This window comes from Hibiscus syriacus, unplaced genomic scaffold (assembly GCF_006381635.1).
Source record: "Hibiscus syriacus cultivar Baekdansim isolate YM2019G1 unplaced genomic scaffold, ASM638163v2 tig00117056_pilon, whole genome shotgun sequence".
NCBI classification, from domain to species: Eukaryota; Viridiplantae; Streptophyta; class Magnoliopsida; order Malvales; family Malvaceae; genus Hibiscus; species Hibiscus syriacus.
In genome coordinates this window covers 1,531,130-1,544,733 of record NW_024063539.1, presented here as the reverse complement: position 1 = coordinate 1,544,733, position 13,604 = coordinate 1,531,130, and the positions used below count along the sequence as shown (strand labels likewise).

The 13,604-nt window shown below is 34.0% G+C and overlaps 1 protein-coding gene across 2 annotated transcripts; it reads right to left on the bottom strand.

Annotated features, from left to right (window-relative positions):
- Window positions 1-1,013: 1,013 nt before the first annotated feature.
- LOC120197965 lies at window positions 1,014-13,453 on the bottom strand. Of its 2 annotated transcripts, XM_039199364.1 has the most exons (4): window positions 13,402-13,453; window positions 13,048-13,328; window positions 8,072-8,073; window positions 1,014-1,055 (listed from the first exon to the last, which is right to left on the bottom strand). In XM_039199364.1, exons 1-4 carry the CDS (start codon window positions 13,441-13,443, stop codon window positions 1,036-1,038), a joined length of 345 nt encoding a protein of 114 aa, XP_039055295.1. In that variant the 5' UTR covers window positions 13,444-13,453; the 3' UTR covers window positions 1,014-1,035. The 2 variants fall into 2 exon arrangements, with proteins under 2 accessions (XP_039055295.1, XP_039055296.1); XM_039199365.1 differs by lacking the exons at window positions 1,014-1,055; window positions 8,072-8,073 and adding an exon at window positions 12,927-12,963.
- Window positions 13,454-13,604: the final 151 nt, after the last annotated feature.

The following is a 13,604-nucleotide window of genomic DNA, read 5'->3' as shown; positions in this document are numbered from 1 at the left end:
AGTTCAAAAATAAAGATAATATATATATATATAGTTGCTTTTAAATTTAATCATTCTATCTATTTACAGATATTGATATTATGTTAAAAAAATCATGTAAAAATATAGAGTTCAAAATAAAACCTACATTTACTAAGTTCAAGATATATGATAATTAGCTGTTTAACAAGACATCATTACAATTCCAATTCTTACTGCTAACGCATGAGTCTTCTCTTAATCCTACAAAACTTAAGCATTTCACTCTCCACAACTTTAGAGAAGTTACATTCAAACAAGATATCGATTCATGCTCTTGACAAAACATAATATGTCCATTTATATATTTTTTTCAAAACAAAAATTCAAATATTCTTGGACAGCGATACCTTGAACTTGTTAAAATAGTAAAATTCTGAAGAAAAAACATTAGTAATACAAATAAAAATATTGGTATTATAAATTAAATGTTTTAGAGAGGTAAACATATTTCTTTTATGGAAAGAAATTTTTTTTATATCTTTCAAAATAGAGGATTTTTTTAAATAATAATAACAACCAACTGAGAAAAATAAAATAAATAAATAAATAAATACAACTATAAAAAAATGATAAATACCATTAATAATAACATAATAATAGAACATAACAATACATTGATAATTGGTTTTATCATAATTTAAGTACAATATATTCAGGACAATTATGAGTATCTATCAATATTAGAGAATTACTCTGAAGATCCAAAGTAATGATAGATCAATAAGATAATCAAATAACCGTCAACTAAAGAGGCGATGATAATCCAATCCAAAAAAAAAGATAGATTTACAAAAGCAAGACAAACACGTACTACAAGAGCAAACAAAAATATCCACCATTCTTACGAGAAAAACGAAAGATTTATTAAATAAAATAAAAAAACATAAATATGTAAAATAAAACCTAGATAAATGTGAAAGAGAAGGAAAAAAAGATATTAAGAGACTGAATGGACTAACAATTAACTCCGAGACCATCTTCATTAATTAATAAAGGCAACTTCCATGCTTCAGATTATTCCCGAACCATTATTTCTTCTTTTTCGGGTTCGATTCCGGCGCCATTATTTCACATATTTCACTGAAACAGAAGGAAATTTTACGTTGATTTCATCATCTTTTAGGAAGCACACCAAAAACTGACAAAACAACGAACTGACCGAAGCAATTCAGTTAAGGTAGAAGCCAGAGCAAAATGGCATGCTTCTCGTGCCTTGATGATCCTGAACATGAGAGCCAAGCGGATTCGAGACTGTTGGGTTATTCGATTAGTCTCTTCTTAGTTGCTCACTCTCTTCTATTATTTTTTGAAGTTTCCTTTGACTTTCCCTGATAAGTTCTTGCTCTTTCACTGTCTCTCTCATCTCAGTTCTCAACATTTTAATCCTTTCCTCCATAGTTTTTTTTTTTGCAATCCCTCTCTGTGACTATTTAGTAGTTAGAAGCAAGGAAAGCATGAAGGAGCTCCTGAAAGCATGCTTAATACACATACATATATACCTTACGCTTTAGGAATCTACGTATGATTGGTCGCACTGAACTTGTCTGAAGCTGTTCAATAATTCGATGTGGGTCATTTGCTCCTCCGCTGAACTCGTTGCAGTTCACTAACTTGATGGGGGTCAACTAATCCCACGAAATTACCTTGACTGGGATCATTTGATCCCATTGAACTCATCACACAATGTTGTAGTTTATTACTCTGATGGGGATCATTCGTGTTGAAAGTTGACAATTGTTGCTGGCATTCTAGATGACCGGTTGAATTTCAAATTGGATAGCAATTTTGAATTCAAAGTGGGCATCCAATATTGTTGAAATTGGCAAAGGGATAATTATCAAATTGAGTCATTGTACTTTAGGATATTTATAAGATTAGTCCTTAAGCTTCAACTATAAATACTCTAGCTCATTTAGCTTCAAAACTATCCCCAATTCATTCTAGCTCTCTCTCAAGTGTTTTTGTAAACACCTGTAAATTTTATCCCTTTAGTAAAAGATCTGCACCAGTCCGGAGACGTAGGCATAATTGGCTGAACTCCGTTATCAATTTCAGGTATTATTTTTCCGCTTTTATTTCGCATTCTCACTAATATGGTTATAGGGAAATGACTCATTTTATTTACCAACAACTGGTATCATGAGCTTTTGGTTGTGAATTTTTTCAATTTTTCTGTGAGGTTACTATTCACATGAATAGTGAATTTCGTGAATAGTGAAATTTGGTCGGCGGTACGAATTTGTCAACGGGGGTATTCTAATACACGGTGGTTCGCGGAAATTGTCAGAAACGATCCAAAAGAAGCCAGATTCGAGTGGGAGCGATGGCTTTGAGAAACGAAGTTGATGAGCTCAAAAGGGAGCTGCTCATATGCAAGGGAGCAATGAGTGAATGGGATGTGCTCAAGGCCTTCTTGGAAGGACTTAGACCAGGGGCGATGCTCGGGGGATAGCAAAGTGATGCGACCAGGGGCGATGCTCGGGGGAGCGCAAAGTGATGCGACCAGGGGCGATGCTCGGGGAAGAGCAAGGTGATGCCCAGAGACTTTCGAAGGCCATAGCTGTAGCCGGAAAGCTGTCTGGGCTTGTAGGTGTCAAGCCAAGTAGCGATGTGTCGTCCAGGCCCATGCCTAGAGATAGTGGCAATAGTGGGGGAGACCGGGAAAAGGTACAGCGGAGAGATGATAGAGAAAGCTCTTCGAGTGGCCAAGGTGAGACATCGACTATTCGTAGCCAAGGAATGCCATCGGGAAAGAATGGCAAGGCTAAGTCCAGTGTAAAGAAGAATGAGAGCAAGAAAAAATTGAAGTGCTACTTCTGTGATTGTCCTCATTTGATTAGAGGATGTCCCGAGAAGTTTCGCCTTACAACCATCATGAAGAGGATGGAAGAAGGAGAAGTAGCGGGAATTGGCACGGTCGTAAGTGTTAAAGCTACCAAGCCAGGAAAAAGACTTAGCCCAATTGATGGGATCAATGCGGCCAAGCAAGGATCGAAACGAAGCAAGGCTATTAATGTTGAAGCAGCCAAACCCGGAAGAAAGCCCGAGATTGCAAGTATCCAAGCAATCAAGAAAGGGGAAAGACTTGGTGAGGCTACATGTTCTAAAGTAGCCGAATCAAGGAGAAAGAGTGGTGCGACTACAAGTTCTCAAGTAGTCAACCCAGGATCGAAAAGTGACGAGATTGTGAGTGTCAAAGCAGTCGAGCATAAGAAGGGACCCGGTGTGATAACAAGAGATAAAACCGTCAAGTCAAGGGTGCAAAATGAGCAACTCTGCTCACAGTATACCAGGATGGAGGCGTGGTTCAAGTTGAGGTGTCTCAGGCATAAATGGACACTTAAGGAGTATGTGAGCCGATTCAGAAGATTCATGCTGAAAGTCCCAAGTTTGAGTGAAGAAGATGGATTCTTCACCTTCATGCTCGGATTGAAGCCATGGGCGAAGAGAGTGTTGGAGCGAACAGAAGTCAATGAGTTGTCTAAAGCCTTGACAACCGCTGAGTCCATCAAAGAATTTGGAGTCAAGAAGAACAAGACTTCCAAAGCAAAGCCGAAAGCCGAGGATAGCGGCAATAGGTTCCGTAATGAAGATAAGTCAGAGGATAAGGAATGTTGTTCCTCGAGTGGCAGAGAAAGTCCACTCAATGATGAACCAAATGGTGGATCTGGGGAAGATGTGTGTAGTCTTGGCACAATTTCAAGTGGCAAAGATGCTAAGCCGAGGGTAAAAGTCGAGTAAACGAGGAGGCGTAGACATAAGATGCCCGAAGTGTTGCGAGACTACCCGAGGGTAGCCGAGTCATCCAATGTGATGGATGAGCCAAAGATTGAGTTGTCCAGAGAAGAGGATGAACCCAAGATCGAAGGGGTGTTGAGAGTTGGCTCAATAAGGTTCATTTCTTTCAAGGCGAGTAGAAGCCAAGTGCAAGAAAAGTTGTCAGTGTCCAAGGAGTTTGTCGAGCATGTTCGTGTAGAGAACATGGCTTCAGAGACCATCTTAAGAGAAGGGTCGAAGCAGGGGCTTGCCGAGGATGTTCAAGTGAGGAACAATCCTTCAAAGACTAGTGGACAAGAGTCGAAGGGAGCCAAGATGTTAAGGGACAAGGCAACCATGGAGAAACTACCCATTTGCAAGGTGGGAAGTGAGCTCCAACCTTCGTGGTAGAAGGGAGGAGGCAAGAAGAGGCATCGGACTTTGCCATGAGAAAATGCCGATGCATGATGGTGCAAAGAACTCCAATGACAAGGGTTCAATGCGAGGAGTGTCAGCCTTTAGGGAGTAAGAAGGGCTGACGCAGATTTAGTATAACAAGACTAGAAAAGCTGCAGCATTGATCGAGGTGTGAAGACAGTTTAAAATCAGTCTTCAAGTGGGAGATTATTGAAAGTTGACAATTGTTGTTGGCATTCTAGATGGATGGTTGAATTTCAAATTGGACGGTAATTTTGAATTCAAAGTGGACAGCCAATATTGTTGAAATTGGCAAAGGGATAATTACCAAATTGAGTCATTGTGCTTTAGGGTATTTATAAGATTAGTCCTTAAACTTCAACTATAAATACCCTAGTTCATTTAGCTTCAAAATTATCCCCAAATCATTCTAACTCTCTCTCAAGTGTTTTTGTAAACACCTGTAAATTTTCTCCCTTTAGTAAAAGATTGCAGCAGTCCGGAGACGTAAACATAATTGGCTGAACTCTGTTATCAATTTTGGGTATTATTTTTCCGCTTTTATTTTGCATTCTCACTAATCTGGTTATAGGGAAATTACTCGTTTTATTTCCCAATAATTTGATCCAACTGAACTCCTTTGACACTGATGTAGTTCACTACCTTGATGGGGGTCATTTGATCCCACTGAACTCACCTGACACTGCTGCAATTCACCACCTTGATAGGGGTCATGTGAGATACTCATCTGATGTCGGTGCAATTCACTACCTTGATTTGGGGCATTCGATCCCACTGAACTCCTATGATCCGGTTGGAGTTCACTACCTTGATGGGGATCATTTGATCCCACTGAACTCATTTGACGATGCCTGCAAATGGGAAAAAAATGATAGAATTGATCCTATTGTTCATTTACCGAGTTTTTCTCCCTCATATTTCATTCTCATTATCAATCATATAAATTCGTATACTTACCCGAGCTCTTGGTAGATTTGGAGCCATACAATGAGAAGTAGAGTCTCAACATTCTGCTCCATTAATAGCTGAGTTTTGTCCTACAAATTTATAATTTTAGAAATTTACATTCATGTATAGTTTTCTTTTTCTAATAGGATAAAAGAATTCAGATGTTTAAGATCCTTTTTCTTCATAATTAATTGAGAACATAAACAAAAAAATTAAATCCGACAGTATTAAAAGTTACAAAATCATCTTCTGATGGACGTTGCTTTGTTGAATCCTCAAACTATTAAAAGTTACAAAATAGTTACCCGACTATTCATATGTTTTAAACTCATATTTTTCGTTAAAAAATTATGGTTGTCTGAGCTCGATATTAATCTTTTGAGTAGGATATGATAAAATCATATTTTAATGACGTCTACTGACATCGTCATTGGTTTCAAGTACTAGTTCGATGATATAATGTTTCAAGCACTGGCTTGACGACATAATATAAATAAAGACTCGATCCAAACTTAAACAATTCTGAGATTATATCTTATCATATTCCAATGAGCAAGTTAATGTCTAGCTCAAATAACTGTTAATTTTTTTAACGAAAGAGGACGAGTTTAGAACATATATATATAATCAAATTATTATTTTGTAACTTTTAATAATAGAATGATTTAACAAAGCATCATCTTATAATTAGAGATTGTTTATAATTTTCAATAGTCAAATGACTAAATAAAACAGTACCCTATAACAAAGACCATTTATATACTTAATCTTAAAATTTATGTTTACAAGCCTTTCCGGTTTATCCACGACGGAAATAAAATCGAAACGACGACGCACGAGTGATATAAAAAAATGGAATTAGACCCTTTCCAGTTTATCCACGCATTATGATTTGATGGAATCCTACGGTTCATATTCCCTTCCAAATAAAACATCAAACTTGTAAATTTTCAAACAACCCGTAGACTTGGGGAAATGATTGACTTTATAGTTTGAATACTAAACTCGAGGAAATAAGAAAAAAAAGTTTAGGTTGTAGTTGTCGAGCGATTGAAAAAGGTGGTAGGTCTTCGAACGATGAAGGGAAGGAAGTCTAAATAAACATCATTGACCTTTATACTTTATTGATTAATATTGTTGTTATACATCCTTTAAATACTCTTTCATAGAACACCATCCTCGCACCGTACAACCACTGAATGGTCTTAGAGTATCTTCGAATCTTTAGCACTCAAATTTTTTTTAATGATATAGAGAGAATATCTCCAAGAGAACTAGCTAATTGGCCCATCCATGCCTCCAATGCTCGCAAAGAATCATCATGTCTCTGAATCATTGCTTTGTTCTTTGTGATATACTCTCGAAGTAAAAACTAGAGAGATGATGTCGATTCAGGAGCATGACTAGCAATAGACGATTGTCCTTGTTGCATGATTCTTGGTTACTATTGTTGAGCTGTTAATTGAGACCGTTGCATCCTCTGTTGATACATAGGTTGTTGTATCAATTGTTGTTAAAATATCAGTTGCTGAGCATACCTATTCTATTCTACTGATATGATTGCTGATTGATTTGTTGATTGTTTGAGTAATTGACTCGACCTTTTGTACTGACGTTAGAATTGACAGCATTCCCAAAGTACAAGCTGGATGAATCCGGTGATTTTCCCCCAAAATCACCCTACATTTATATATTTCCAGGCACCGTTCATGTTATATTTCTGATCTAACACTTTTTTTTTTCATAAAAGTGCGTCCCTACAACGCACTTTAGCTTGATATGGCGCCACGTGGGAGTAAGACGTCACGTGGGGTAAGGCGCCCCTGCAGCATGCTATGTTAAATGTGTAAAAAATTCGGATGTTAATTTTGTAAATATTTTTAAAATAGTGGCTAATATATAATTAATTTCTATTAGAGTGATATATGTGTAAAAACGCCAACTTTATCTATTTATTTTTTGTGATATTATTTTTAACAACAGTTAATAATATTTATTGACTTTTAAAATTAATTGTTTAAAAATATTAAAATAAACTTTTAATTACAATTGAGAGATTAAATTAATTATTATTCATTTTTTTAAAATAAATAAAAATGCAATAAAAATAAATTAAAAATAAGTAAAATTCAATAAAAATATAATGTAAAGCTAAAAAATATCACCTCTTTATTTAAAATATTCTTTCTAATATTAATTGTAAAAAATATAAAATAAATATTTAATTTTATTAAAAATGAATAAACATTATAACTGTTTTTAAAAAATAATAATTAATGAATAATAATTCATTTGATCCCTCAATTGTAATTAAAAGTTTATTTTAGTCAAGTTTATGATTGTTAAACAGTCGTAGGTGTGGAAAGTTACATGAATCGAATGAAAATTCGATCGTACAAAGTCAATAACTTAAAATTATCTAACTGCTGTCTAAATATCAACTCAATTGTACCACAAATAAGCATCCGATCAAAGAGTTGATCTTTTCTGCTCAATCTTCACAAAAACTTTTTTATCTCGTCATTAATTATTATTTTTTAACAGCAGTTCATAATATTTATTCATTTTTAGTAAAATTAAAAATTAATACTTATTTTATATTTTTTAAAATTAATATCAGAAAGAATATTTTAAATAAAGAGGTGATATTTTTAACTTTACATTATATTTTTATTGAATTTTATTCATTTTTAATTCATTTTTATTTATTTTTAAAAAAATGAATAATAATTCATTTGATATCTCATTTGTAATTAAAAGTTTATTTTAATATTTTTAAACAATTAATTTTAAAATTCAATAAATATTATTAATTGTTGTTAAAAATAATATCAAAAAAAATAAATAGATAAAATTGGTTTTTTTACACAAATATCATCATAACATAAATTAATTACATATTAAGCACCACTTTTAAAATATTTACAAAATTAACACTCGAGTTGCACGTCTTATCTCACGTGGCCTAAAGCGCGGTGTAGGGGTGCGCCTTTCTGTAAAGTGTGTTAGATCGAGAAATATAATCTGAACGGTGTCTGACAGGAAAATATATAGATGTAAGGTGATTTTTGGGGAAAATAGCCGATGAATCCTCCAACTTGTATTGTATGTACTGTCGAAAATATTTGTGTCCAGACAATGTGAGTTCCGCTGAAGTAAATTGACTCTAGGTTTTGAAGACCCTCGTCATACACGTGGTTGTCGCCAGTCGCCAGTCGCCACAAAATACACTAACTAGTTTTGGTATTTGCACAACTTGTACCTGACTAGGTCTTTTCATATCCTTTATCATGTCGGTCAGTGTCGATTCTTATGACATTGGTGATGATAAAGTATCTCGTTCAACTGTACTGGCTACCATCATTCCTACAGTACTTCTTGTAGTGGGGTACTGACAAGCATTGTCTGCAATTCTATCAATAATCTCGTATGCCTCGTTGACGGTGTTGGAAAGAAGGATAATAAAGACAATGTAAGGGCCGATTTTGTCTATCGTCGATGGTGGCATCAACAGATTTCTTTCGATCGGTATTTTGATAAAGAAAAGGAAAAGAATATAAGGGAAAGACCATAAGAATGAAAGCTTGTGAAAGAGAGAGAGAGAAAGAGAAAAAGTAAAAGTAAAAAAATGAAGAGAACGCACGAAACCCAATAAGAAAAAACAACTGTTGTTTTAGTATACTATTTTCATTATTATACTTTACATAGTTGATTTATTATATAAATTTAGTCCTCCTGTTTTATAAAAACTAAAATATTAATTGCTTCCAATTACTAATTACTTCTCTATATGATTAACAAATACTAAAATCTCTGATCATTAAGTACTTAAGTTTGAGTCTCATTATATATAAAACTTCAATGAATATATAAATAAGTTGAAATTGAAAGTTGAATTTAAGAACATGAAAGTAAAACAATATAAATGGAGGGTTGGAATTGAAATTAATGAAACTAAAATAAAATACTAACTATTGAACAGATGGATACGCAGCACATTGTGATCTAAATAAAATCTATCAATGAATATCGTATATCGATAAACTTACCTAATGTCTCGACAAGATAAAAGGAGTTTACTCTCTCGAGTCCCACTCAAATAACCCACCTAACTTATATTTTTATAACCCTAAATTTGATTAACTTCTCACGTTATCGAAACAAACCAAGATCCTCGGATCTCTACTATCTATCGCGTAGCTCTCACTATAACATGTGCTCACAAACCTCACTCAATGTTTTTTTTTGAATTCTGCAAGTCTATATTTATATAACAAATGCGCACAAATAACAAGTCAAAGATAAATAAATTTCGAAACAAGCTATTTATTAATAGAAGTATGAAATTGTTCAACACAGGGATGAAAGAAATAAACAAGTTCTATGATCAAGTAGGATCACGACATAATACAACTCTCTCTCAAGCTCTCATGGTGTTTGGCGAGCAAGAAAATCTAAGAAACTTTCGAGGAAAAGTTAAGAAAAAGAGATGAAGAAGAAGAGTACAAAGAAGAAAATCTATCTGGTATACTAGAAAACTAATCATCTCTCTTTTTTCTTCATGCAGAGAATATTTATAGATCAGTCAATAAAGTCGTAATATTGATTAATCAACTATCCAAAAATTAAATTAGGGTTAGTAAAGTCATAGTTATCGATCCAATTGGTTAATATAATATCATCGATTCGGTTTTCGACTAGACCGGATGAGAGTGTTACATCCATGGTATCAAATAGCGTTCCGAAAACGTGATAGCGGACGTGATATTGCGGTCGCGCTACCGTCTGAAACCGGTTTTCATGGTTTTTACGGTGGGTCACGGATTCACACCAATCTCGTCGATTGCGCCCGCAATTTAACAGGAAACAGACGATTGCGCCGATAACGAGACGCAACAACCATTATCTAACCGTGATTCCAAAACAAAAACATTGGTGGCACATTTTTTTTTGTTTCAGACAATGATGGGGGAGGAGGAAGAAGGTCAAAAACATTTTTGTTTCAGACAATTATTAAGGGGGGAAGGAGCCAGAACCATAAAGGTGGGGAAGGGGAGGGGTGATTTATTATTTTTTTAAGAATTTTTAAAATATAATTTTAAAAGATATATTAATATGAGATCCCTCCCACTTTTAGAATTTATAATTTAATCCCTAGTTTAAAAATGTAAAATTAAATTTTTATTTAATTTAGTCTTAATTTCAGTAATCTAAATTTATGTAATTTAAATTTTACAATTTATTTTAATTATATTTAATTTAGTTATTTTAGGGTAAGTTGTACGACATTTAAAAAATTCACAACCGCGATATCTGCAATGACCGCAATTGTAACATTCTCTATACCAGGTTATTGACTAAATTGTTAAACTTTAAAATTTGGTGACTAAAGTATAATAATTGAATAGAGTAAGGACTTATATTGTAAATTTGGTATGGTATTTAATTGCAAGAAAGATGGAATTGAAGGACAAGATGGTAATTGGTCAGTAAATAATTTAATTGGGATATGGTTATATATTAACCATGTGGAAGCGAGGGAAGCAAAACAAGCTTCCAGAGTTCTCTTCCTCTTCTTCTTCCTTCTTACGTGAGCCCAAGCAAAGGTAAGAATTCTTATTAGTTGCTTATTAGCTGAAATTTAAGGTTGGTTTATGATTATTAGATGGAAATTAAGCTTAAGGAAAGCTTAATTTGTCTTAAAACAACAAGATGAAGGGTGTAGGAAGGAATAAAGATTAGGAGTTCTTGAATGAAATTTTGGAATATAGTTCCTAATTAGAATTGGAAGTTAAATTTGACTTGTCATCAACCGAATTAAGACATATGAAGTGTTAGAATTGGAATTTGAATATGTTGCAAAGTTGGGGTAATTCTTGAATTGTATATGGATGATAGAAATTTGAGATTAAAGATGTGCTAAAGGAGTATTAATGAGTTTAAGTATGAATAGGTAAGTTAAGAATATGTGAAGGAATGAAATATGAAGTGTTTGAGTGGAATTGAGGTAATTTCCGTGCTTAAAATGAAATTCTGGGCTGGTGTGTATCGGTACACATTCAACAGGTACCAATACATCCAAGGTAAAATTCAAGAAATATTCAAAAGGGTACCGATACCTAGGCAGTGTATCGATACTCCCCCTTAAGATGAAAACTTTGAATGTAATTTGGGTACTGATACACAGGTAGTGTATCGATACACCCATTAAGGGATGTACCGATACACTCTAGAGTGTACCGATACCTACCTTAAACAAGATAGGAAAGTAGTATTTCTTTTAGTTTAAGAGATGGAAGATTAGAATATATCAATTAGAATACTGATATGTATCAATGTATTATTATGTAGATATAGAACGTAATCATGTTCCGGAACAATCAAAGAATTAATATAAAATCAAAGCAAGCAAGACTAAGGTGAGTGCACGTTCTGGATAGAGTGTATGGAGATAGGACTTGCGATAAGTCTATCTCTTATTGTTGAATTCATGATTTTATATTCATGTGCATGCATACATACATATATATATATATATATATATATATATATATATATATTGTTATAGTGATTACATGCATAAGCCATCCATGTTATAATATGACAATATGTGTAATGAATGATATCATCAATGGATAATCCTAAGCTATGTATGAAAAGATTAAAGAATCATATTTGTACATGTGATGTGTTATATGAGAAAGATAGAAGTGATTTGAAATGTGACAGATACTTATAATTAAGCCCATGTAATATGATATTATAGTTGTAGGTATAATTGGCATGTCAAGAGTCGAGAAATTATCAGTGGTCCTTCGGGACAAATATTCAGTGCCCCTAGTGGAAATTATTTGAGCTGTGGTGACAGCATTGTGCACAACCTCAGTGTACTCACGTACCTCTTGTTCTCAATAATATACATGGGCATTCAAAGAGAATTGAATGAAAACTCTTATAAGAAATTAAAGTTCAATTGTGCATATCATATTTATATATGTTGTAGTGTAGTATATACATGTACATTGCAATGTCATAAGAGATTGATAGTAGTACATGTTCATGATTGTATTGTTAAATGTTTAGTTCATGCCTCACTAAGTCTGTGACTTAACGTGTAAGTGATTTACACGTAGGTACCCAGAAACCAGAAGATTAGAATTAGGAGTGGCAAGGACAGCATCATTACTAGAAGATCAGATCAGAAGTAATTGGCAAAGTATGTGTTTTGTTGTATTTAGTATGTTGGCATGTAAACAGTTTGTTAATTACGAATGCTCTAATCGGTTTTTGTGTTGTTTTGGTCAAACTTTTGTAAGTCAATAACTTTTATTGTAATGAAAGTTCAAAATTTCCTTGATTTTCTTTGGAAGTCAAAGTTCAAAAATTTAATGTGACACCTCGGACTTGTATCCGGGTCGGGTACGAGTTGGGAGTGTTACAGCAATAACATTCATTATGTCTGCAACCGTGATAAATGCGACGCGACCGAAAACGTAACTGCGAACGTTATTTAAAACATGGTTACATCTATTCATTAATACAACATTACATACTTCATACACCAGAAATAAAGAAGTAGAACTCATTTGACATTGTTATTTTTGAAGAATTAGACGAGAAAATACTAAAGAAATAGAAAAGAGAAAAAACATTAAGAAGCAGATGACTGCATATGTGTAAAAACACTAAGAATTTAAAATTTTTAGTAGGCGACCGCCTCCGCCAGCCCCTCCTTGGTTCACTCCATTAATTGATAAACGCAACTTCCATGCTTCATATTATTGCTGAGCCATAATTTCACTGAAAAAAAGAAAAAGGAAATTTCACGTTAATTTCACCATTCTTTAGGAATCCCAACAAACAATGATAAACAACGATACTCACCGAAGCAATCGAGTTAATTGACAAGTCTTAGCAAAATCGCCTTCTTCTCGTGCCTTGAGGATGTTGAACATTAGCGCCAACCGGATTTGAGTGTTAACGCTCTGTCGGATGATTTGCTTAGTCTCTTGTCTCAGTTGCTCACACTGTTCATTTATTTCTTCAATTTTGGTTCCAACTTGCCTTTGCCCTTCCTTGATAACTTGTTGCTCTATGCTTATCTTTTCCATCTCACTTTTCAACCTTCTGAATCTTGCTGTCATCGTTTTCTTTGCAATCTTTCTCTGTCAATAGTTTTATCAGTTAGAAACAAGGAAATTAAGACAAAGCATACTTAATGTACGTACATATATATACCTTAAGCTTGAGGCATCTATGTTTCCTAGTAAGGGAAGACATGAAGTTATGATCGTAATGTGATTCACTTAATAATACCCTTTTGCTAGCACCTGTCCAAAATCCAAATGCTTTCGGGCAAACATACATGTGTTGTATTTATACTGTGTCCCAGTGCAAGAAATTAAGGTTTCTGGTTAGATTCTTTGTAAGCAATTACGTTT

Excerpts from the sequence above, each read along its gene's own strand:
- LOC120197965 (XM_039199364.1), bottom strand. The coding sequence starts at position 13,443 with ATGTCTTCCCTTACTAGGAAACATAGATGCCTCAAGCTTAAG. Across the intron at positions 13,329-13,401 it reads ATAGATGCCTCAAGCTTAAG|AGAAAGATTGCAAAGAAAAC; the intron begins GTATATATATGT and ends AACTATTGACAG.